We start from the raw sequence: 23,857 nt of genomic DNA, 5'->3' as shown, positions 1-23,857 counted from the left end.
AGTCAAAACACCCAAGCAGCAGATGGTTCCACCACAAAAAACAGTTGAGTAGTAGGTAAATTTTGAGTTGGCTTCTAGAACCAGTACAGGATAGGTACATGGGGGGGGAACACAAAAAAAATAATTTAAAAAACCCCCACATACCACACACAACTTTATTTCACAGTATTTCAGTTTTAAACTGAAGTTAATGGCTAAGTTATTTTGAAGCAAGAACACCAACTCTTCTAATCTTAAGATTGTAAGCATTCTTGCATTAGACCAGCAACCACTTAAATACTGATAAACACTCCCTAACTACTTCTATACAATCACTGACAAGTTAGGGAAGAGAATAAAGAAACAGACTTCTGTTGTGTTGTACCCCTGCACTCAAGTTAGAGGTTAATTTCAACAGACCAGATTTTTGAGCTGTTGGATGAGTCCAGCTTCACAGAGAGTATTTTTTCAGCTTTAGTCACCTCAAAAAACTTACTTGGGGGGGGGAGTATTTTTCAAGATTCATTAACACTAAATCAGATTAAAGTTTGGTGTAAATAAAAGTGTGTTTAGGAGTTCTTTCACACATTACAGGCTAAAAATACCATGGATTTTCCAATTCTGTTCTTAAAATTGTTTATTTGCCTTACTGAGGAATCAATGTGATTCTCATTCAAGCGATAGATCTGTAGGTATGACACAGTAAGTATAGTGCTTAATGAAGACATCAGTCAAAAGCTAATCAGTTAAGTTATTCTAACAAGCAATTTTTGCATGACAAAGTAGAATAATCAACATGAATTCAATTCCTAGTATTAATGGTACACAACAATAAAACTTGTCTAAGTGGGATGACAGTCTTAGACATCTGCAAGAATAAGGAAGGCAGCAATTTAAGTATACAGGACAAAAACCCTGCAGTGAGCCTTTCCAAATAGGGGAAAAAAAAAAAAAGATCAAAGACTGCCCTGCCCACACGGACTAACACACACCGCAGACCTGCGTGCGGAGAAGCAGCGCACACTAACTCATCCCCCAGCACTGCAGACTAGCACAAAGCTCACAGAGTACAGATACAACCTGCTCTTTGTAAGGTCTGATGCTGCAGAAGTTTGCAGCTCGTATTTTTCAGGCTATAGAATAAGAAACTAATTTTATGCTGAACACTGATATCAGTTCAGCAGGAAAGAAGGATCATTTTGATGATGTTAGATATCAGATAAAATTCTCATCTGCAGACCACTTCCTCTGGGCAGCTACCTAGACCACTTAAACAGATAGCAGAAGTTGAGAGGGGCAGGAGAAGTGAGATTAGAATAAAATGCCACAACCAGCTTAAAGTCTCCTTTAGACACAGGCTTAAGCCTTATGTTCTTCTAAAGACCTGGCTCAATCAGATGAAAAGTAGAGAAAAGATGACTAGGAGAGATTTTGGTCTTACATATAAAGTCTAGCCCATTCTTGCATTTATGTATTTTGACTCAGTTACGGTTTCTCTGAAACCTGTAACTCAATGTGCCTAAAGTTGCAGGTGTCAGACACTTCACTTCATGCACGGGCTGCATTTTCCCCTACTAAGGGTAGGGAGTGAGCAAGCCAAGTGAGAAAAGGCTCTCAGCTCTCGAGTACATCAGATCAGGTGACCCGTGCGTGATACAAGACAGGGGCAATTCCTATTCCACTACAGAGCAAGGTCAAGGGTCTACCCTCCCAGAAAACAGCATGGGGCAGGAGCACAGAAAAGTCTCACATCCTTTTAGCTGGGTAATCCTTTAGTCATATGCCTGTCTTGACTTTAAATACACTTTTCCTTGGTTACTGAATATTACCTATAATATGCAGATACACTTCAAAAGACCAAAATTTAATTACAGGCATAGTGCAAATCTTTTGATTGGTAATAAATATTTTATAATAGTTTTCACAACAGACATAGCTGCCTTACAGGCCATGAGAATAGCATAAAATTTCAAGCCTATACAGCATAGCTTAACAACACCTCAAAATTGAGTAAGAATTGCTACTACTGGACTACATGGATTCAATATCAGCCTCTAAAAGCTGTATTCTGTTAATTATTTATTCAGACCAGTGCATCACTCACCATGATATTTGTTCTTGAATGTCATTTAGTTACAGGTAAGTAACACTGCAGCTGAGACTATCCAAAACCTACCACCAATCTTGGAAAGATAAGAATGCTGCTTGTATGTTCTCACTGAAGCTAAAGACCTCTGCAACCAATGTAGGACTTTGGAGTAGATCTGTTTGACTGACCAATAATGAGTCTAAACATTTCCTTATCATGTTTGTCAGGCAATAAAATATTACACTCATTTGTTTAAGAAGCAAACATCTAAAAAACAGGATCATGTAACACTTTCTAAGATTCACTAAGAAGCACGCCTTTAGAGGCTTTCCCTGCTGTTCACACCCAGAGGTCCAGATGAGTCAAAGCACTTCACAAGGATTAAAGTCTCCCCTACTCTAAGGAATAACCAGTGACTATTCCTTATGCTGTGTCATTACATAAAATCAAATGCAAATTGACAGCTCGCACTATTATATGCTATTCTTGTAGAAAGGGATATTGAAATAGAAGTAAGGAACATTACAAAGATGTCTGGATTTATCCAGACTAGTGGAAGGTAAGCATTTGGAGTGCTGTGTCAGTGTGTTAAGGTTGTTATGGTTTCAAGTATGACAGTCACTGCACTGAGGTCTCTCACTGCACATGGACTCCTTACTGCTACATATAAAAACTTGAGTATGAGGACACCTGAACAGCTGTGCTAATATATGCACTGCATTTTATTTCAAATCTCAACTTAGAGCAACAAAATATCAAGGAGACAGTAGCTAACTCAAAGTTTTACTTTGATCTAAGTTATTTGAATCTTCTTTACTTCATAATACCTATTGTGTCTCTTTTGTTAACATAGTAGGATAAAGCGTGCTTTCTACGATTGCTGCTAACCCCATCACTCCTTTCTGCAGAACTTTCTGAACCACCAAAATTAACAAGTCTCAAGACTACCATCACCTACCTTCCTGATACAGACTTGCCAGAAATAGACTATTAGTTATATAAGAGAAAGTTAAAGAAGGCAAAGAGGGGGGAAAAAAAGAGAAGAGGTATTTTTAGATTTCAGTAGGTAAGCAGCAGTAGATTTGGACCACACCACCTTTTCCTCTCAGCCCCTTCAACACTCCTCTCTTCGAAGTTACAGCCATGGTAAAATTATTCATAGTCTTTAAAACCCTGCCTAGCAATCTAGCAGCATTCAAGAGCCTATAGAGGAAGAAAAGAAATCCCCATCTGCTTTCTATTTAAATCCGACCCCGCCTGATGACAAGACCCTCTAAACGCTTCACCATCTGCCGTTAATGCACGGGACCGCATTCCCGGTGGACGCCTATCAAGCCACGAAGGGCGTCAGCCCCGTGCCCTGAGGGGTTGCGGGCAGTCAGTGACCAGATCCCTCCAGGTGAGGGGCAGGACACGGCGGCGCGGCTGTGCCCCGGGGTGGCAGTGAAGTGGAAAGGAAGACGGGAGGGGGCGAAGCGACGGTAGGCAGCAGGGAAACCCACACACACACACACACGCACGCACAGAGAAGGGCCGGGCTGAAAGGAAACCTGCTCCGCGGTGGCATCTGGGGCATCCTCCCCCGCCGGAGCAGGGAGCGGAGGAGCATGCGATTGCGCGGGTCCGTGCAGCGAGGGGGAGCCGCGGGCCGACCCGCGCGGCGACGCCCGCCCTCCCCCCCCCCCCCCCCCCCCCCCCCGGCCGGCGGCGCCCCCCGAGCGCGCCCCGCCCGCCGACCTACCCAGCACCACGCAGAGCACATCCAGCGCCACGAACGGCAGCCTCGTCCTGTCAAACATGCTGGCGGCGCCGTGCGCCCGGCGCCAGGCGCGGCGGCGGCGGCGGCTCCTCCTCGCGCGGGCACCGGCGCGGCCGGGGGCGGGGGCGCAGGGGGCGGCGGGGAGGGGACGGCAAGGCAGCGGAGGGGCGCGGCCGCACCCCGCCGCGGCGCAGCGCAGCGCAGCGCTCCGAGACGATGGCGCCCGCCCCTCCGCGGCCGGCGACCGCGGCACCACCTCCGCACTGCGCTACTGCCGCCCCTGCGGCGCCCACCCGGGCCTTTAAGGAGGGAGGGAGGGGCGGGCTGGCGGCGGCGGCTCCGCCCGGCTCCTACCCGCCGCCGCAGCGGCGCGGCTCCGCCGCGACGCCCGAGCCGGCGGCCACAGTTCAACGGCCGGCCGGAGCCGCCCAACCGCGCCGCGGCCCGCCCCCCCCCCGCCTCCGCGGGGCTGCGCAAGCCGCGCCGAGGAGGCTCGCGCGCGGGAGGCACGGGACGCGCCGGGGCGGGGCGGGGCGTGGGGCGCGTGCGCAGAGCGCCGCCGCGCGGGCCGGCCCGCGGATAGCTGCGCGGCCCAACGGCTGCGCCCCCCCCCCCCGCCCACCCTTCCCCGCGGCGGCGGCGGCGGCCGCGCTCTGCCTGACGGAGGCGGCCGCCCCTCGTCCGGCCGTGCCGCGGGTCCTGCCTCCTGGCTCGGTTTTGGCTGGCCTGTCTTGCCGATATGCTTTCACTAGGAGGCTGATTTATTAGCCCCATTAAAAGAATATTAAGGAAGCAGCGCCAGGCATAAAACCGCTTTGAAAACGTAGCAGGGTGCCAGGGCTGTTCCTCCACCTGCCTTTCTAGCTCGGGGGAATGAGCTGCGCTAACCGTGCCTTGTGGGCCCTGCTCAGCTTTCAGGTGGGGTGGCCCGTTGGATGTGAGGGGCACAGGGACAGTGTGTTGAGATCTGCAGGTTTCAAACCGCAGACAGGAGAAGGAAACTGATACTGGTGGCCTCTCGGGGAAAAACCTTCAACCCAAGCACCAGACCTTGCCAGACGCGAGCGAATCCGACCCCAGCAGCACCTCAGCAGCAAAGGCAGCTCACCCGCCTACGTGCGACAGAGGTGGGAAGGGATTATCTGCTGTGCGTTTCATGTTTTTTTAAACAAGGAAAAAGCCTTCCCTGCTTCCATCTCAACACAGAAGAGGCTTGGAAAATTGCAAAAGAACACAGAGAAACTGACTTTCAGCCCAACCCAAAACCAATTTTTTCCTCTGTTGAAAGCTTTTACTTGGAAAGAAAATACCAACGTGAAAAACGTTCTCTGAATAAGGTCGTTTTGATTTTAAAAGCACTTACGCAAAACAGACAATTTTTTTTTTCTTCACCAGCATTATTACTGCTGTCACGCATAAATCTGTCACTCATGCCACTGAGCACATTTGTGTTTTGTTAAGAAATTGTAGATGGGATGACTGGCACTGCGCTCAGAACATCAGGCATAAACTCTTCTGCAATTACTTACGTATTCCACCCTAATGCTGTAAACAGCTTTACTTCGTATTACATCCTAAAGGCTGAGTAACAGGTTTGAAAGATCAACAAGGGAAACAAACTCTTGGGATGGAAATACTTAATTAAATATGTCCTATCTGCAGTTTCTTAGGATTCAAACTGTCTATATAAAGCAGGTCCATATAGAATATATACAAAGTTTTATACAGAAGCCTGTAAGGGAGTTTCTGATTTCACTTCAACACCTAAGAAGTATCTCAGCTTCAAATAAATGTGTGCTCTAGAAATTATGTAGGTGTTGTGTAATTTACAAAACTTATTCCCATGCAAGTATTCTGAGGTAGTCTCAACAAACTAGAAATTCCAGTGTTGTCTTAAAATACAGAAAGTAACAGAATAAATCGTGGCAAAACCTGGTAATGACAAAAAAAAGGACTTACCTTTGTGAGAACTGTTTCTGAAAGAAAGTGTGCAATCTACTGTTCTCACAAAGTAGGGCATTACTGACAACATCTGATATTTCTTAAATCAAGAGTAGGTAACTTTCCAAAAATCTGTAAGATTATTAGAAGAAAAAAAAAAAAAAAAACACAGAAGACAATGCAAAAATTCCATTCACAAGTGCTGTAATTGCTTTCTACAACCCAAAACCATCACGTTAATCTTGTTCAGGCTAAACATCAAATAGCTTTCCTGATCCACGCCCCTATTCCATCAATTACAAAGACAGAAGAGATTGCAATGTCTAGTTTAAATGGCAGACTTCCCAGAAGAATGAAAGCAAGATAGTGATGACACTTAAAAACACCTGGAAAGTTGACTTCAGCAGAACAGTATTTACAAACAACAGAAATTCATCACATTTCATTGACTTGCAATTTTTACATCTCTTTCTCATCCTTGAGATATAGCTTGCCTAAGGGAAGAAATACTCTGCAATCTTCTGACAGAGTTCAGGAAATAAATCATACAGTTCCTCTCCAAATTTCCATTGCACAAGGAATTGTTCCTCACTGTTGCAACCCTATTCCCACCACAGGGCATGCTGTGCCTGGGAAACCCCTATCTGAGCACAGATGGGACTAGGTTAGCTCTGCACTACTCTGGGCATTCAGAAGTTATTTCTGGGCCTTCGTATATGGACCTCTATGACTATGGAAGCACACCACTCCAAACACATGCAAACTGAATTGCTACTCATATTAGCAAAAGTCTTTATTACTCCAGTATTGTCCTAGTACAGATACTACATCTTCAGATATGCTATTGATTTTCTTCTCACAAAAAGGACGTTTTGGTATAAAACTAGAAATTGAAACAGGCTTCTGCACATTTACTAAAAACATATCTGTGGCAGCAACAGTGCCCAGGTAGCAGAAATGGCAAAATGGCAGTGCGTGATCAGACAAGTCACCTGGAGCAGTAAACTTCAGAGGGAATGGATGGAGATTACATCATTATAAACATCAGTTAAACTAGAAATAGAAACCATGTTCAGTGTGGGCTGAAGATTTTTTTAATATACAATGTAAATATCAGAACTTCTGAATTTCATTTTTTGTTAGTACTAGAATTATGTAGAATCTTCTGACTCACTGGCCCTAGCAGGAGTGATGGTAAATTAATGTCCATTTACTGGAGAAAATTGATATCAAGCAGATAGAGATAGCAGAGTATTTTTCCTAGACAGGAAGTCTCATGAGATGATCTTAACTTCTCACGTCTTCTTCTGTTTGGTATCATTACTTAATTTTCTTTCTTTTTTTCCCATTTATTTATTATAGGGAGCAGTGAGCAACAGAGACCATTAAGACCAAGTTAAAGCACTGATCATTTGGTCTTTTTTTGCAGAAATCATGATTTTCAGTGTTTTACTCATCCTCCTTAATAGTTTTGTGTATACTATTGTTGTAGACACTATGATTGAACTCTCAGGAAGTTTATCCTACAGTCTGTAGTGGTACTTGAATGCTAATTAATTACTACAGGCCAAATAGGACTCTTAACTGCAATTAACATTCATATAGAACAGTGACTTTAGTACATGATGGGATTTTCCTGGCTTATTTCTCTGTAGCTTGATCTAGGGTCAGAGTCAATAGGTCTAATTGAGCTGTTATCACTCAGCAAAGATATTGCAGCCTCACCAAAGATAGTTCTTGGAAGGCACACCTCAGTGCTCAATGGAGAGATCAAGGTGCCATGCACACTGCTGGGAAGCATTAGGAGAGAATTTGAGAACAATACATAAAATATCATTACGACACATTCCTGAATACTAGTAATCCCACATCAAAATAGATACAGTAGAAGCAGAGAAAGTGCAAAGGAAGGTAAAAAGGATTATTAGAGTTTCTATGCAACAGCTTCAATACTAGAGAAAAGTAAATAGGACTCTTTAATATGGAAGAGAAATGATAAGAGAGGAAAAGGCTTTATAAAATACGGATCTATAAAATCATGAAATCTGTGGAAAAGGTGAATATAAAACACATTGACTATTTGTTATCAAGTAAGAACTGAGGAGAACTTACATAAGGTGTCACACAGCAGGGCTCCTTTTTTACATAAGAATATTGTGGAATTCACTGCCTCAGGTTGCTGTGGGGTGTAAAATTATAAGGGAGACAAACAGGATTAGTAAGGTTCATGGAGACAGGTTCCTAGAGAATAGTCCACTGTTAAACATGATGAGCTGTTTCTTAAACTCTTCCCCTAAACATCTGCTGCTGGCCAGATATTAGGCTGGATGGACTTGATCTGAATCAGAACACCAGGTCTTAGGATGTTCAAAGCTAGTCAACAGTCATAGTGTTACAGTGCAAAATACACTACTGGTAATTAGCAGAAATTAAATAGTTTAGACTTGTTTATAATGTTCTGCCAGACTTGCATTCTGACATACTTTGTGTCATTAATTAGAAATTTCCTGCAAAACCCCACACATACAGTAAGACCTACACAAGAGGACCAAGAAAGTCTGCAAAGATGGCACTCCTGAATTTCTGCTTTATCATTTGTCAGGGACATAGAATTTGCCCCTTATGAAATGATGCATGGTCTTACTGGTAGTTTTGGATCTGGACCTCTGAAGTTAGTTGTCCTGCTTTTGCCAACAAGTTTTATAAAGCAGAATTTAGATTCTTCCAAAGTATCTTAACTTCACATACTTTCTTACATTTGGTCTGTTTATTTAGTTGTTTTTTTTTCATGTTTGTTTGTTTTTTAGTCACAGAGCAGTGACCAATAAAGAACATTTATATTTCTAATGAAAAAAAGCAAGAGGAGTTCCCTGTCCTCTCTCCCTTCTTTCTTTTCCCTATAAACACAGATGACACTAGTTTTGGTACTTGACCCTCAAATCTCTATTGAACTGCATTCTCTATTCACCCAAGAGCTCCTGCTCTCAAGGCCAGTGACTTTAGATTGTCAGCAGTGATCCACAGCCCCTTTGTTCCTGGAAGAGTAAACCTGATTTTTTTCCTGACCCAAATCTTGTGCTGGTGATAGGCAGACAAATCTGACTGCTTCCCCTTCAGTTCTGCTTACTTAGTCTCCAGAACAGCAGAGAAAAGTCTCAAGAACAGCAACAGTCTCTTACTATGTACGTTACCTAACACGATGAGCTGGGTGTCCAGGCATTACTGCAATACTCATCAGTCATCTCAGTCCAAAACTACACTCCAAAGCTAAGACAAAGTTAGTACAACCAGAATGGCTATGGAAATATGTCTGTAGTGGACCTTTTGCAACATTTTTTAGTAATGGTATTATACTGTTACAGTTGTCAATGCTGCTTTTGTTTGAGCTCCACAAATTCATGGTATTTTCTTTTACAGTAGCATAGAATCTAAGTAATCTATTCACTAGTTCATAACATTTTGTTGATGTTTTCTTAAGACAGCATAAATATATTGGATAACATTTATTCTTGGGACACGTGCACTAATACAATGCAGTTACAATAGCCTAGCACAGAAATAATTGCAACTATAAAAATAAATTACAAGGGTGCTTTAAAAGTGAAATAACAATAATGTCACCAAAAATCTCAAGGTGGCAGAATTAAGTAAGACAAAAAGAAACTCACTGCAATATGAATTTTACAGCATGTTTTTTTTCTTGCATCTGAGAATTACTTCTCACAGAGCATAATCAGAATCAGTTCCTACTAAAGTAAAATTGAGGGTGGAGGAGAACAGATCAGTAGATAATTGCAACATTTATTATTTAGTATTTCTCTTCAAAGAATACTATGAGGATTCGGGTCTTAATATAATCATTATCTAATGAAAGCTTTTGCCTCTCCATCTTCAATAAAATAGTACTTAACTCCTTGAAATAGTCATCTGAGTTCAACACAAAAAGCCACACCTGGAGCTGTTCCAATATGCAAAGAGTTCAGTTACTGAAATCACTTCCTCCTAGTTTGTGTCCTACACGCAGGGCAGGAAACGTGGGATTTCACTTTGCTGTCTTGTCCCTTTACATGGATTCATCCTTGTGCCAACAGCAGATTCAGTGCCTTAAGGTACAACTCAGTGGCTCCTGTAATCTATTGCCAGAGCACAGAATGTCCAGATTATAATTAAATCCTGACTGCTTGGTATTTACTTTTATTACACCAGTACTGAGAGGCCCCAGTAAGATTGGAGCCAATTGTGCTATGTGCTGTACACATTCACAGCCATTGCCTCAAAGACCTCACAGAGCAGGGTGAAAGAAAGAAAGTATTATTTTCCACAGCAGCAAAAAGAGCCTTAATTTTGTGGCTATTCTCCCTGAGGCATTAATCCCGAGAGAGATGAAGAATAAACCTGTCCCACGAGTCATCTGTGCAGATGAAAGAGGAAGAATATCCTCTTATCTCCTGTTTTATCTTTCCCTTCAACATTGCTGCTTCTTTCCCAATGAGAATAATAACAATGAAAATAAGAGTGAGGTCAGCACTGGGCAGGGATGTTGTAGTGTCTGGAGCACCAGAAGCAGTGGAAGCAGGCAGGAGTCTCGCTTGATGTGCTCTGGCTCCAGCAGTGAGAGCAAGCACTTGGCAAGGGAGAGGAGAAGGATTATGTCTGTCAGAATAATTTTTATGGGACCCAACTCTTCCAGGGATTGTTTCAAATCCACATAATGCTCTTGAGTGTTAATGCTTGCATGGGGACGTTTGCATTAGCAGATAAATGCGCAAGAACACGCTTCCAGACATCTGCCTAATGACTGCACATCTGAGGAGTTTGCAGAAACTTGGTCCAAGGTCCACGAGGTCCTTGGGCTCCTGAAATGACTTCCAAGGTTTGTAATAAATTGTGCTGCTGAAGTGTACTATAGTTAAGCAATTCTCACATGATAGAAACAATGTGTGGTGCACTGCACAAAAACCACTCCATGTTATTTTAACTTTTCAGCCTTTGAAAGTGTTCAGAAAGGAGCAGAAACATATTGGAGCAAAAGAAACCCATACGTAGAGATGTGAAAAAAGTAAAGAAGAAAACATAGGAGGAAGCCCCCAGATTATGACCCTCCTCAAGACTAGTGGATAACATTATAAGACTGTACTTTTTATGGGCTGTGAGGAAGGTGAACATAGTTGTTAAGGTATTAGTGTAAGATTTCCTCTCCCATAGATTTTTAGGGAGTCTGAATTAAATTGCTTAGGTCTCTCTGGCTATGTCTAGACTTTTCTGGCCTTGTAGGCATGAGGCTTGAACATGCAATGCCAGAGGACTGAAGTGGTGGTGTCTGGGAGGGAGGGCTCATTTTCAAGCACAAAGGCATTGCACTGTTCTTGAGTTTCCCTTCCTGATGCACAAACTGGCTTGCCTCAGAGTGTGTGTCATCAAACAAGTGCTGTGGACTTTCACAGAGTTTGGGCGTGAATGGAAATGCAAGTGACAAACTAAGATACACTGTGTGCCTCTGTTCCCTTCCATCAGGTGGGAAGATAGCACTGCTGTGCTGGAGGGGGATTTTATGAAGATAAATGTAACAGAAATGACAAATGGCCATTTTCATGGGTATAGATTTATGGCACAGATTTAGTTTGTTCCCTTCTCTAATGAAATAAATTCATAGATAATATTATAAAGCTTAGAAAGGTGTTTTGTTTTGGCCATATCTAGGATAAAAACAATTGCTAGATTTCAGATGAAAAACCCAAATTATTTTAGATAAGACCCACTAAGTTACTGCTGCATCAACATCAGCAATAAACAGCTTAGATGATTCCTCCTACAAACAAGGTCTTAAAAGACATATAAATGATGCAGACCCATGCTAGTATAATACACCAGTGTGATAGCTGTTTTATGTCACATTAGTTTTCTGGAAACAAATATGAAAGCAGAGCAGCCTAATCATAGAATCTTTGCACAGATCTGTACAGCAAAATCTAGTTTACTGTATATGTACTTCATCAGAGTAGAACAATTAAAAGGCATAAAAAAGCCATATAGGTATTAAAAATAGGTAACCACAAAGTGTTCCATTCCATACTCAGCAGCTGGCAGCAGCTATGTGCTGCAGCCATTTGTTATGAACCTGATCTTTCTTTTGCTTAAGAACACATGAAGCGTATGATAAATTACCATATATTGGAGCAGCCACAACAAGGTTGGCAGAAGTATCAAGGAATGATTTTTACGCCCAGCTACCTGCAATCTTAAAAAAGGTTGATAACAGTTTATCAATACAGGTAATAAGTAAATGCTGAGTGTCCAGTTTCATCACAATGTTAGTCTACTTCTAGAATGGTGTAGCTCAAAGGAAAGCTATAAGCAGGAGTGGGATGAGATATGGTGTAAGCAGATAAATGCAGGTCTATATAACATGTCAGATCTCATTAAAAAGTGATCTGTGTGCAATGCAGTGCAACTATAATGTTGCATATGCTAGGGATGTCCATGGTATGGCTTGATTTTTTTCAATCAAGCCCTTTGTACCATTCTTTATTAAATGCCCCCCACACACACTAGCTTTATAGTAATGAAAAGTTCCCTTTAAAAATTGGAGACAAACTCTATATGGTAAAAAATCCTGTTGGCTTTATTGCATTTAAGAATAACTGAGAGAAGTGGTTCTATAACGCTGGTAATTAGGAAACTCTTCTGAGAGATTGTAGCTGTTGCTGTAAATCTGTTCCACATCTGTTATGGAAAAAAAAGGGGGAATTCAGCTTCCCAAATCTTCCATCTCCCTGCTTTTATTACCGGACATGGGCAGGACATAACCCATCTGCTTCCTAGCTGTGTTTTAAGGGAGAGTTAGGCAAACTGGCTATTCCTGCTAGACCAGGATCAATAGGTGACAAAGACTGGAGAACTCCTATATTTGCATCTCCCCTGCTCTCATCTGTGAGGTAGGCTCTAAGCACGTTTTTGACTCCGGGTGATGTTAGATGCCTGTAAGGGTTAGCTCACAGCTGATCACAGAGATAGTATGCATATGCCTGAGTGCCAGTATCTAAGTGCCAGTATAAAAAAATCCTGTTAGGCGTCTAAGACTTCCTTGTGAATCTGACTCACTGTGGATACTATAATAGAGCTCTAACTCTTCAGCCCCAGCTCTTCCTAACTGCATTTCCCTAATTTTATTCATTTTTGGTAATACTTGCTTGCTCAGATACTTAATCCAACACATCTAATTGTTTGCAAGATGGGAAGCATCTCACTCCTCTGTACCCTGCTTCTGGCAGAACCATTGTTGTTCATTATTCTTGCGCTTTTATCTTTTGGAACATACCTATATTTGAATGTCTCATAAAAAATATGTGTGTTTATGTGTGTGTGCATGCACACACACACACATATATGTAGTTATCTGATTAAATAAAACTATTTTCATTTTAAATCAGTACAGCACTAGATTTTACTGTGAGCAGTGAAAAAAAGAGCTAAGGTATTCTAGACAAATTATGAGGTGTTAGAGAAAGGGCTCTTCTGCCAACAGTGCAGTTCAAAGTTGTATATGGATTCTAAGCCTGCGGAGGTGGAAGTGCAGCTCTGGAAACAGTGAAAGACCTGTCAGTGGGAGTAGAGCAGAAAGGAAGCAAAGGAAATGCAGAGGCATCCCCTGGCATGCTTAGTAAATAAAGAGCACATACCTGATTTTATCAGTGTTTTAAGTGTTGAGGTCTTGTAAAAAACACTTTGAAACACAATGGTGAAGGAATACTGCATATGTGGTGGTAGGAGGAGAAATGGAGGACCCTCATCTGAAAACATCAGAAAAGCCAATGAGTGCAACAGCCGAAGTGAAAGGTGAAAGGTTCAGTGGATTGCCCTAAAAAACATTAGTATCAATTAGAAAAACATTTCAAATAACATTTCACAGTGGAAGAACATTGTGGATTGCTTTTTTCTTTTTGGAAAACAGGAAGCAAAATAACACAGATGGATTAGAATATTCCAACATGAAGATCCTGGATAAACTAACTCGGCATCATTGCTTCAGGCTTTCTCAAAGGACATGACAGGGTATGTAGAACAAAAGCATGCTGAGAAAGGCCATGGATTCCAGAAACACAGTGACTCATGCATTTCCAAAACAGTGTTATAGCAAGTTGCTGTCCAAATTTCCTGCTGTATTATATATAATGCACATTCAGTGGTGCTGCTGGCATACTTCCCTCTGAGTCAGTATTGAACCAGTGCCCCAATTCAGAGTTAGGCGACCACTGTGCTGCTGGAGCTTCTGTTGTTACAAACAAATGCAAAACAAATGTCCAAATTCTTTGAGGTCAGTAGTGTCCCCTCACAAATGGTACAGTCCAATTCATGTCTGATCTGATGATCACATTTAAAGGTGTGTAATTACCTTTTGCATTTCTGTGCCCTTCCAGTTGGTTATGAGGATAATTTTCACTTGGATTAAAGTGATATTTAGCATTGCTCTGGGGAACTGTACTATAACTTAAGAAAAGAGAACAGAAAGTCAGAAGGGAGCTTTATACATGTTTTCTCTTATTTTAAATACCTAATGAAGAGATATTATGTCTTAATGCTATGTGACCTTTCCTGTGGATCCTCCTTGCACTGACAAGCTCTTAAGGCATAAGAAAGCATGGGGAGTGGTTGGATAAAGTGGAGAGAATTACAAGTACTGGCCTTACCAATACAGACATGAAGGGATTCACAGATTCCAGGCATAAAATAACCTGCTTACTACACAAGCCCTGGAGTAATCCCCCATGGGAATTCCTCTCAGATTTTCTCTTTTTTCTCTCTTGAGTTTTACTGTTGAAAGAAGTACTCTGGCTTTTGGGAATTCTTGACTAGTCTAGCCAAGTTCACTACAGTTCACTATAGCTAGTAAATGGTCTAGAGAAAAAGGCAGTAATATAGAATTAGCACCAATAAGCTTGAACTGAAACAACCATAGCCAAATTTTTTGAAATTGCACAAAGTAAGGAACCAGATTCTGAACCAAAATTTTGTCCACTCTTTAGTTATTAGATGCTATCACAAATATGAAAAAAGAGTAACAAATGACTCTTTTCCTTTTTTTTCCCCATCAATGTTTTGATGGTTTCCTTGAACAAAAGACATCATGAAGCTCTATGTTTCTTCCTAGTAAGATGTGCCCTCTGTAAACGTGAATCTGTTTCATATCATGTGGAAATCTGGAAATAAGAAATTATATCCTAAAGGCAGTCTAGTTGAATTGATAGTCTAGTTTTAAGGAATCAAGTTAGAATGTTTCCCAGAGCACATTATGTGTCTGCTGAAATACAGTGAATTTTTCATAGGTTAGGTGTTGCCTCATGTATGCTGGAAAACCACCTTTGTAGATTTGTACTGAAGCAAGATGGTATTTGAATTTGCTGGAATGCTTTACATATTCATATAGCCTGAAGGTTGGAAATTTTTTATCACCAGCAGAGCAGCGCAGATGACAGTAAAGATACAGTTCAGGCAATGGAAAATGAGATGAGACTCAGATTTTCTTTGAAACACTTTTTAAGTACTCCAGAAGTCCAGATGTCTTTTGTGATTTGCAGATTATGCTGCACTGGATCCCAGAGACAGCTCAGATTAAGTACAGCTTCGTCCCTGAATGGATTTTAGACATAAATATGGCTAATGCAGCAGCTTTTCCTGGCTATAAGGAGAAAAGTGACATGCCATGTCCCTGCAGCTCAGACTAAAGTGAGTAACTCCCTACTGCATTTCCTACTGGCCAGATTAAAATTAGTTTTTGAGAACTGGTGGCTTCAAAATATCTTACTCTTGGCCATATAAGTCTTCCTCCAAGACTTCCTCTAGCCTGAATGGTAGAACACTAAAAATTATACATTGTAATAGACAGCAACCTAAATCTGGTATCTTTTTTAACTTAGTGCTTTTTTTAACCTCATGCTTTTAAGTCTAGGAAAACCAGTTTACAACCTGTTTCACTCCTGTATGAAGTAATCTGGATAGACACCTTGTAATTGTCCAGTTTTGCAAAGACCATTCTACAACCACAACCTGACTCTTTTGAAAATGTTTAGTTGCAAAATCAAATGAGGCTGAGTTAGAACAGAGCTACTGAAAAGATCAGGAAAGGACATGGGTGGCTCTCACACTAATGCTTAATTACTGGTCCTGCAGCTGACAGAATCCATAAGCTTTACTGATGTCTGCAGATCTGTGGGTGTGTGCAGCCACATTCCTGTGCATACAATAGCTGGAAAAATTGCTGTTGCAGCCTTGGAAAATACGGCTTTTTTCACAGTTATGATTCATTTATATAAAAAGTTACAAACCTAAGTCTGCATAGCCAATAATTTGGTCTATGCTTTACCTTGGAGGATATGTTCATGAGTCATATTAAATAAAGTGTTATGTACTCACATGAAATAAGAATATTCATGTACTCTCTTACATGACATATTAAAAAAAATAAAAAAGTACAATGCAACATGCATGCACCCAGGAAAGGATAAGAAAGAAAACCCGTCGAATAAGTAGTGCTATAAAAAATTGTAAAACTTTTGCCAGAGGATTTGCAGTCTCTTATACAGATTTACAAATATGCTTCATCCTCCTTTTTCAGTTTCTCATGGGACCCTTGTCTAACTTTGTCATTCTTTATTACAAGACTGACATCAGTCAGCTAGTTTGTAGCCAGTTGCACTAATAATAAACTGGCAGGGAGATCAGAAATTACTGGAACTATTTGGTCATTTTAAAACTGAAAAAGGAGGACTACCCCAAAACTCTTGAAGGCAGAAAAGGAATGCTCTTAAATGCCATTTCTGTAATAGTAGCTGTTTCACAGCAGAAAAGTCTACAAAATGCTATGTTGTCCTTAAAGTTGTGAGCTGGGCTCAGGCAATAGAATCTAGCTCCTCCAAAAGAGATTAATTTAATAACAGTAAACAAAAATATATATTTTTGAGAATCCAAACCTTTAAAAATAAGAAATGAGATGCTAAGGGGAAAAACTTTTCATATCATATTGCCTACACCTTTATAATGTATTCCATTTGTCTCATATGATTTATAGGCTAAAATCAAACCTTAATAGACTGCATAAACGTTTGCATCTGCTCTTAGTTTGATGATTTGCACCTCTGACTGCCCCACTTGCACAGTTTCTGAAGATACTCAGCTCTGCTGTGCTGAGGTCATTCACTTACAGCTTTATAGTGCTAATTTGGCTAAACTGGCGTTTGTATTGCTTTTGGATATCTGGCTGATTGCTTTCCAGTACCTGGCCGAAATGAGAGCTTTGTGAACATCAGGAGCATCTTACTCTTGAGAGTGGCCAGAAGACAGAAACTATCATGCGTTGCTTTTCTTTATCTTTGTGCATCTTCAGATTTTTGGGTGGAACTCCACACGTCCTGAGGTAGCTTTGGTCATTACATGCTATTTTTCTATTCATTTCCTATTACTACTTCTATAGCTTTGGTGTGCCCCAGTAACACATCTAACAAATTTTATCCCCTTTGAAAATTTCTGGAGTACGAACAGCAAAGCAATCCACAGAGCTATACCAGTTTAGCAGTTATGATGTACTTTTCAGTTGAAGGCCACCACTTTGCGTGGAAAATGGACATAGTGTGGTACTGCTGCAACTGTGTGTACCTGTATTGTAACAGATCTGTTTATTGCTTCTTCCTTTATTGCCAGTGGGAAAAGTGACTCTTGAAGTCACTCATGCCATCATGGCTAAGACACAGCATTAAACCAAAACCCTGAGAGCTAAAAGCGTAACATTTTATTGAGACCTAGGCTGTTGACAGTTGTTACATACTCACCCTCTTGGTGGATTGGATATCAAAATGGAAGCATAACACAGTTGATTACAGGCCAGCATGACAAGGAAGTGTAATATATACTTTGGGGATTCATGCAGTAGAACATAGATGCACATTATTGGTGTGTAAGGCACACTTAGCTGTGCCCTCTCTAAATATGTCAGCAGAATTATGTAGATGTTCAGGCCTCTAGATCCCAAAAGAGATTTTTGTATTTAAGTTGCTCAGTCCCCTCTGTAGTCTAGTCACTGGAGAAGAGCTTGACACAGATATATCTAAAAGACTACACAACCATTCATCTGTTAGAGAAAAACTGTGATCACGAATGCTGGATCAAGGACAGTTTATAGTTAGATTAAGCAAAACTAGATTAACTGCTCTAAAAAGTAGTATAATATAATGAACAAGCTGTGGTGCTGATCGACAAGCATATGCTAGAAAGCTGAGTTCTGGGTCGTCTGTGATTCTCTATATACTTCAGTGTAACATTTTAAAATAAATGTGGTCAGGGAAGTTCACAGCTCCTCTCCAGCTGTCTGCTGGCTTGAGGTTTGTGGCTGCAGTTAGTAAAGAAGGTAGTGAACTGCATGGAAATTCACATAGCCCTTCAGAAAGGAGGATCTTTTGCAGCTCTGGGATCATTCCTTACAAGGGTATTTGAAGAGGAAAGAGTGCTCTTAGTATTTTTTTTTTCTTCCCCAGAAATACATCGCAACATCTACACACAATAGATTATTCATCAAATTCAGCCTGTTCAGCTTGGTGCATATTTTCCATGTGGTTAAAATGCTATAAAATACTCCACAGACAAACACTGACAAATGACTAACATGCTAAGAAGCAGCATGTAAGGGAACAACAATATAACTAAGCACAAATCCCAGAATACTTATGCATTTTTGTCCAAAGAGCAAAATGCCCTGGTATAAAATAGCTAGCAGGGGCATCTTTAAAGGTGTTATGATTCTTCCTGTATGAGTTATCACTGCATCAGAAAAACATAAAAAATTCAGATTGCGCTCCCCACTTACACTATTTTTTCCTTTGGTACTTTCCTTTTCAATTAAATGACTTTCTGAAAAAGTGAACTTGTTATATTACACTCTACAACGTAAGGTTAACTGTGATACAGGTCCCATTGCACCTGAATAAAAGCTGGTGAAGCAAATCCAGCTTCTTGCTTGGAAAGCTGAGTCCAGCTGTTTCTGCTGGAATCTTTTCGTAACTGCCAAAATCTTTTCAAGACCAATTTCTCCAAGGCCTGAACCATTGCCCATTGAAAGCAAAGGGAAAGATTCCTACTGATGGCAGTGGGCCCAAGTAAGCCAGAGGTTTAGACTGCTCTTGCCAGAAAATTTTGTTTATATGTATTTGATGACTTTTAAAGCTTCTTCTTTGTAGTTGTCTTTCTTATGGCACCTACTTCTCAGTGAATTTTTCCAGACACTTTGCTTACTGGATAAGATGGGGTTGATAGGTTTGTATTCCTGATTCAATACAGAAGAAAATTTTATTGGATTCATATTTTAGAGATCCTCTTTAGTCAGGTTGCACTGTGAAGCACAAGCAAGGTTGAAACATTCTGTCATCCAATGGCCTAATTTTCTCTGAATAAACACATGGGATGAAGGTAAAAGTCTCAGTCATGTGCTAAAGAAAACTAAGCAAAACAAGCAGTGCCTTCACAATCAAACCATAGAAGCCAGGTTTTTAACAAGTTTACCCAACAGCTGAAGTTTAGCTACAGTTTGGCCTAGTAGGTAAGTGCAGACATTCCAGTGCGAACAGGGACTGAGGGCAGATTTCAGTGTGGAAAGAACTCAAAAGGTTCATAAGCTCCTAGGGAAGGTGTGGGAGCCTGTGGTCACGCACATACTCCTTTGATGCCACTAAAAGGCAAATTATTACACTAAGGTGCAAATCAGGTGAAGAAACCTGTCTGAAAGGGGCTCACTGGGGCATCCGAGTTATCTGTGAAAGCATACAGGAAGGGAATGAAAAACTGTGCATCTTGTAAACTGCTAGGTAAGAATTTATTTTTGGAGGACAGCTAATCCATTATTCTTGCAATCAGTGATGGGGTAGTTGGCTGCCTGCAGAAGTGCTTTCCGTGGTACAAACGAGTGCACTCAGAGTGCAAAGACTGTCTTCATTTGTCTGTTTGTATTTTCTCCAAACTTATTTTCTTCTGTTAGAAAAAGAGCAGTCTACGCAACTGCAACTCACTGCTTTGATAGATTGGCATTGCTCTAGCCCAGACTTGTTAATTAAAAAAGAGAAAACAAAACAGAAAAAAGGCCCAGTATTAAGAGTAGCAACTTTTGCTATCCTTTGATATCACAGCTAATTATTCAAACAGCAACTCATAGCTAGCTGGAGTTTGGCTATCAGAAGTTATGTAGATAGAAGTTAAGCATCCTCCATTGCACACTGCTTCTGTGTAAGACATGCCAGAAGGAAGGACAAGGTAACACTTGAACCTGAACCACTATTAAAAACAAAAACAAAACAAAACAAAAAAAAAAGGAATTGGTGGCACTATTATAAAACATGAAATGATGTCAACAGTTCAATAAATCTAGTTTCAGAAAGAAGGCAGCAGCTTCCTGGACAACTGTAAACCTCTCATAGTAACTTTCACAGAAGAAGGATTTGATCTTTAGCCTGTTGTGGTCTATCTGGCTGCCACTCTAAATAGCAGCTATATTTCCATAACAGAAGACTTCAGTCATGTAAATTTTCCTTCTCAAGCCAAAGGGCTGCACACAGGATAGGTGAGACTTAGCCTTCAGTTTGTAAAGAATATCTTCCTGTATGAGAAAAGGTACTGAGTGAAACTAAGCTCTCCCATATCCGGAACTCAAAATGCCAACACAGAGAAGCAGGGGGAATCATCTTTACTGCCTCTGCGATCCTCTACCAGCCCAGACCCTTAGATCTCTCTTACTGCAAGGTGAAGGGATCTGCTAACTTGGTATCCTGAATCTGGGCCTCTTATTACAAACCTGTAGACAAATTAGATATTAACCAAAAAGATAAATCAAAACACAGTTTCAAAGCAAAACTCTCTCCTCTCCTCCCATAACTGGCCTGTAACTTGAACTCTCTGCAGTAATTTTGTAATACAATCTCACTTTGCTCTAAAAAATGAAGCCAGCTGGGCAGTGGGGACAATGTTTCTGTTTCGTGCGGCATTTGGTATCTGGTCTGGAACTGTGTGTAGGCATTTCTCCTCCCTTCATATTGCAGCTGAATGGCTCTGCTGTGTTGATTTGAAATGACCTGACTAATCTCAACTTCCTCTAACAGTTTAATGAAATGTCAGAAGTGAACAAGGCCCACAGAATTGAAAAAAGACCATACAAACAATGATGAAAAGAAACACATGGACAGCAGTTTTTAAATGGTCTTTGGGCAATTGGAAATAATTCAATTAGCTTTAGCCAAGTTGAAATATAAACACAGTAAGAAGCAACTGAAAAATGTTTTATACAAAACTGCATTTTTTTCATTTGTATTCTAATCTAACTCAGGATTAAAAAATGAGACACATGGGAAAAGCTACAGTTAGGTAAGTGAAGAAAAAGATCCTCCCTTACCCCCTCAGATCAGTTGGTGTTTGGAAATACAAACCACAAAGCAAGTGCTCCGTAGCCCTGGTTCCACCGTCTGAAATTACAGCAGTTCAACGTGGAAGGGTTCTGGCAGAAGTGAGTCCTGTTCCTTTCCAAGAAAATTTTCATGGTGTTCTCAGCTGCAGAAGAAATTAAATATGCTGATCATGACTCAAACCTCATGGAATACTAACTAAAAGGAAAAAGCTTATACTACACTACCTAGTCAAGCATAGTACAATGAGATACAATAAGCATGTATTAGTGCTTGGCAGTATCATTAATATTTTACTTCATATTAGGAAGTTATTTAGAGCTCTGCTTTATTAGCATTTTCATTACTGAAGACAACCCCCACTTTTCAAGAACTATCTAATGGAAATAAATTTCTCCTTCTCACTGATGGTAAGAGGGACACTGCTTTCCTGGTATGGCATAAAATCTCTTAGCTATTAACCAAGCAAAAATCTTCCCCATTACTATTTTTTCCTCAGGTGCCTTCATATCCATTACAACTGCAATGTTTGTTTAGTACAATTGTCCTGCAGAATAAAACATCACAAAAGGCAAAAATATGCTTTCCAGAGTTTAACACCTTCTGTATTACTCTGACTGCAGAATGAATGTAGCTGTTGCAGCAAGAGTCTGACTGTACAATAAACAGGAGTCTTTCGTACTTCCCTGAATGTAGACCATATTGGAAAGATTTGGCTGTCTAAATTAATATGGGAAGCCTCCTTCCTATTGCAGTTACAGCATCCAATTACACTGTCTCTGCCTCTCAACTTTCCACTATTATACCAGGTTGAATGGATATTCACCAACATAAGCCTCAAGGGAGTTCTAAGTGACCTTCAAGCTGACTGCACATTCCTGAATTTTAATTAACGTTTGCCCTAAGTACAACACTCAAAGTTAGGAGATGCCAAATCCAAGCAATGGTGGAGAATCAACCATCCTTGTAACCTTTAAACTCTCAAGTTGACACTCTTACGGAAAGGGTTACATGATCATCATGTAACCAAAAACCATCCACTGTGCAGAAGCCTGGCAGAAGAGGGGGCAGCCTGGAGATCGGGCAGGCAAACTGTCAATTCAACAAAGCTTTCAGCATTGCAACCAACTGCCATTATCTTGATGCATTTTCTTGTATATGGAGTTTGCAAGACTGAATTTCAAGAAAAAAAGAAAAACGTTATGTAGAACATCCTCTCTTAACCCCCACCTCCCACCTAAATGATGCAATGTTTGAACTCTGAAAGCTTGTTTCTTCTGCACAGATCATTTAAGTTACAGGACAAAATAAATTAACTGGCACCCAGGCACGTATTAATCCAGATATTGGAGGAATAATGAATTTGTAATACCAGATACATCTGCAGGTGACTGACAAAAGCAAAGGGAAACAGAACTAATAAGCAAAGGAGAGATTTTGAAGCCTGCTGAAAGGATAAATCTGGACGACGACAATATTAAGGAACTGGAATAGATGATTTTAGGTCATTACAGAAAAGCAAGGAAGTTAGTACAAGCTAGAACGTGGAAAAGGTAATTTGTTCTCTCACCCTCGCTAAGGGTTGAGCCACTGCAATGGCAGAAGGGCTGAAGGTGACATAGAAGCCCAGTCATCTGTGTCCTTAGATAGAAAGACTATTTCTGCTCAACACAAAGCTCTCACTGAAAAACTAATCTCTTAAATGAGCTGCTTAGGCCACATGTAATCACCTAGACTTTCCTGCACAGATAGTCTGTAACTGCTCTTGGAGCTTCCTGGGAGTTTCCCCGGCTATTGATGCTTAGGCAATGCCTAAAGGTCATGATGGGTTAATTCCTTATGTATCTTTAGATCTGTATTTTAACCTAATGATATCGGCAGAGATGATTACAGCTGCTTGAGCCTAACGCAATGAAAACTTCAGTTTGCATCACAGAGTTACCACACAATATGGAGGGCTGGATTTTCACAGTGCAAAGAGGTGGGGTTGCTCCCAAACAAAGAGCCTAGTAGCGTTATAAAAGAAAATATGGAATCTTACTCAAGGCATGGCACCTTCCAGAGCTGACAGTTTTTCACCTCTTAGCTTACTGCAGCAAAATTCAAACGTAAAGACAGAATACAGTATTTCCAGAAGAATTTATTTTTTCCTCTGTAAAAAAAAAAAAGAAAAAAGAAAAGATAATGACATTGCACAATATGCCATTGGGTCAAAATACTATTTTTTTCTGCTAATAAATTATCTGATGATTTGCTAGAACATAGAATATAAGGAACTGGAATTAGCAGACCATCACTGGAGGTTGCATGAGCAAGTGGGATGAAGCCTGTGCATTTGCAGAGAACTACATTTTATGCTAGCATGAAAGCAGACATTGTAATTAACTTCTAGTCTAACTTTTAAGCTGGCATTTAAGCTGCCATTAAATTTTCAAACGTTACTTTTCAATTTAAGATGTTATGATTTCTGACACAGAAAATAAAGCATAGAAAACTGCTTTACTTACTCATAACATGCTTCTGGCACTTGTGAACATCCCAATGGCATGTAGTAAAATGAAAAAAAATACTTTCATGTAAGTATATGCACTTCGGGTGATGACAATGTAATGAAATATTTGCTATCACTTTAATTCCTATCATTTTATAATTCAAATC

The 23,857-nt window shown here is 40.7% G+C and overlaps 1 protein-coding gene and 1 long non-coding RNA gene across 3 annotated transcripts in view; both read right to left on the bottom strand.

Annotated features, from left to right (window-relative positions):
* The window catches only part of PLPP1 (phospholipid phosphatase 1), a 68,896-nt gene extending 64,728 nt beyond the window's left edge, over positions 1-4,168 (bottom strand). For both annotated transcript variants that reach the window (XM_062599047.1, XM_062599048.1), the window contains exon 1: positions 3,810-4,168. In XM_062599047.1, coding sequence (XP_062455031.1) covers positions 3,810-3,867 — 58 coding nt within the window. In that variant the 5' untranslated portion in view covers positions 3,868-4,168. The remainder of the gene's footprint in view (positions 1-3,809) is intronic.
* An 8,220-nt stretch (positions 4,169-12,388) lies between these two features.
* LOC134153991 (uncharacterized) lies at positions 12,389-21,341 on the bottom strand. Its single transcript, XR_009961300.1, has 3 exons — positions 21,224-21,341; positions 13,448-13,558; positions 12,389-12,491 (listed from the first exon to the last, which is right to left on the bottom strand). It is a non-coding gene; the product is annotated as an uncharacterized LOC134153991 (long non-coding RNA).
* Positions 21,342-23,857: the final 2,516 nt, after the last annotated feature.

The sequence above is a fragment of the Rhea pennata genome, chromosome Z (assembly GCF_028389875.1).
Source record: "Rhea pennata isolate bPtePen1 chromosome Z, bPtePen1.pri, whole genome shotgun sequence".
In the NCBI taxonomy this organism is placed as follows: Eukaryota; Metazoa; Chordata; class Aves; order Rheiformes; family Rheidae; genus Rhea; species Rhea pennata.
The sequence above is the reverse complement of the archived record's forward strand: the minus strand, read 5'-3'. Positions and strand labels throughout refer to the sequence as shown.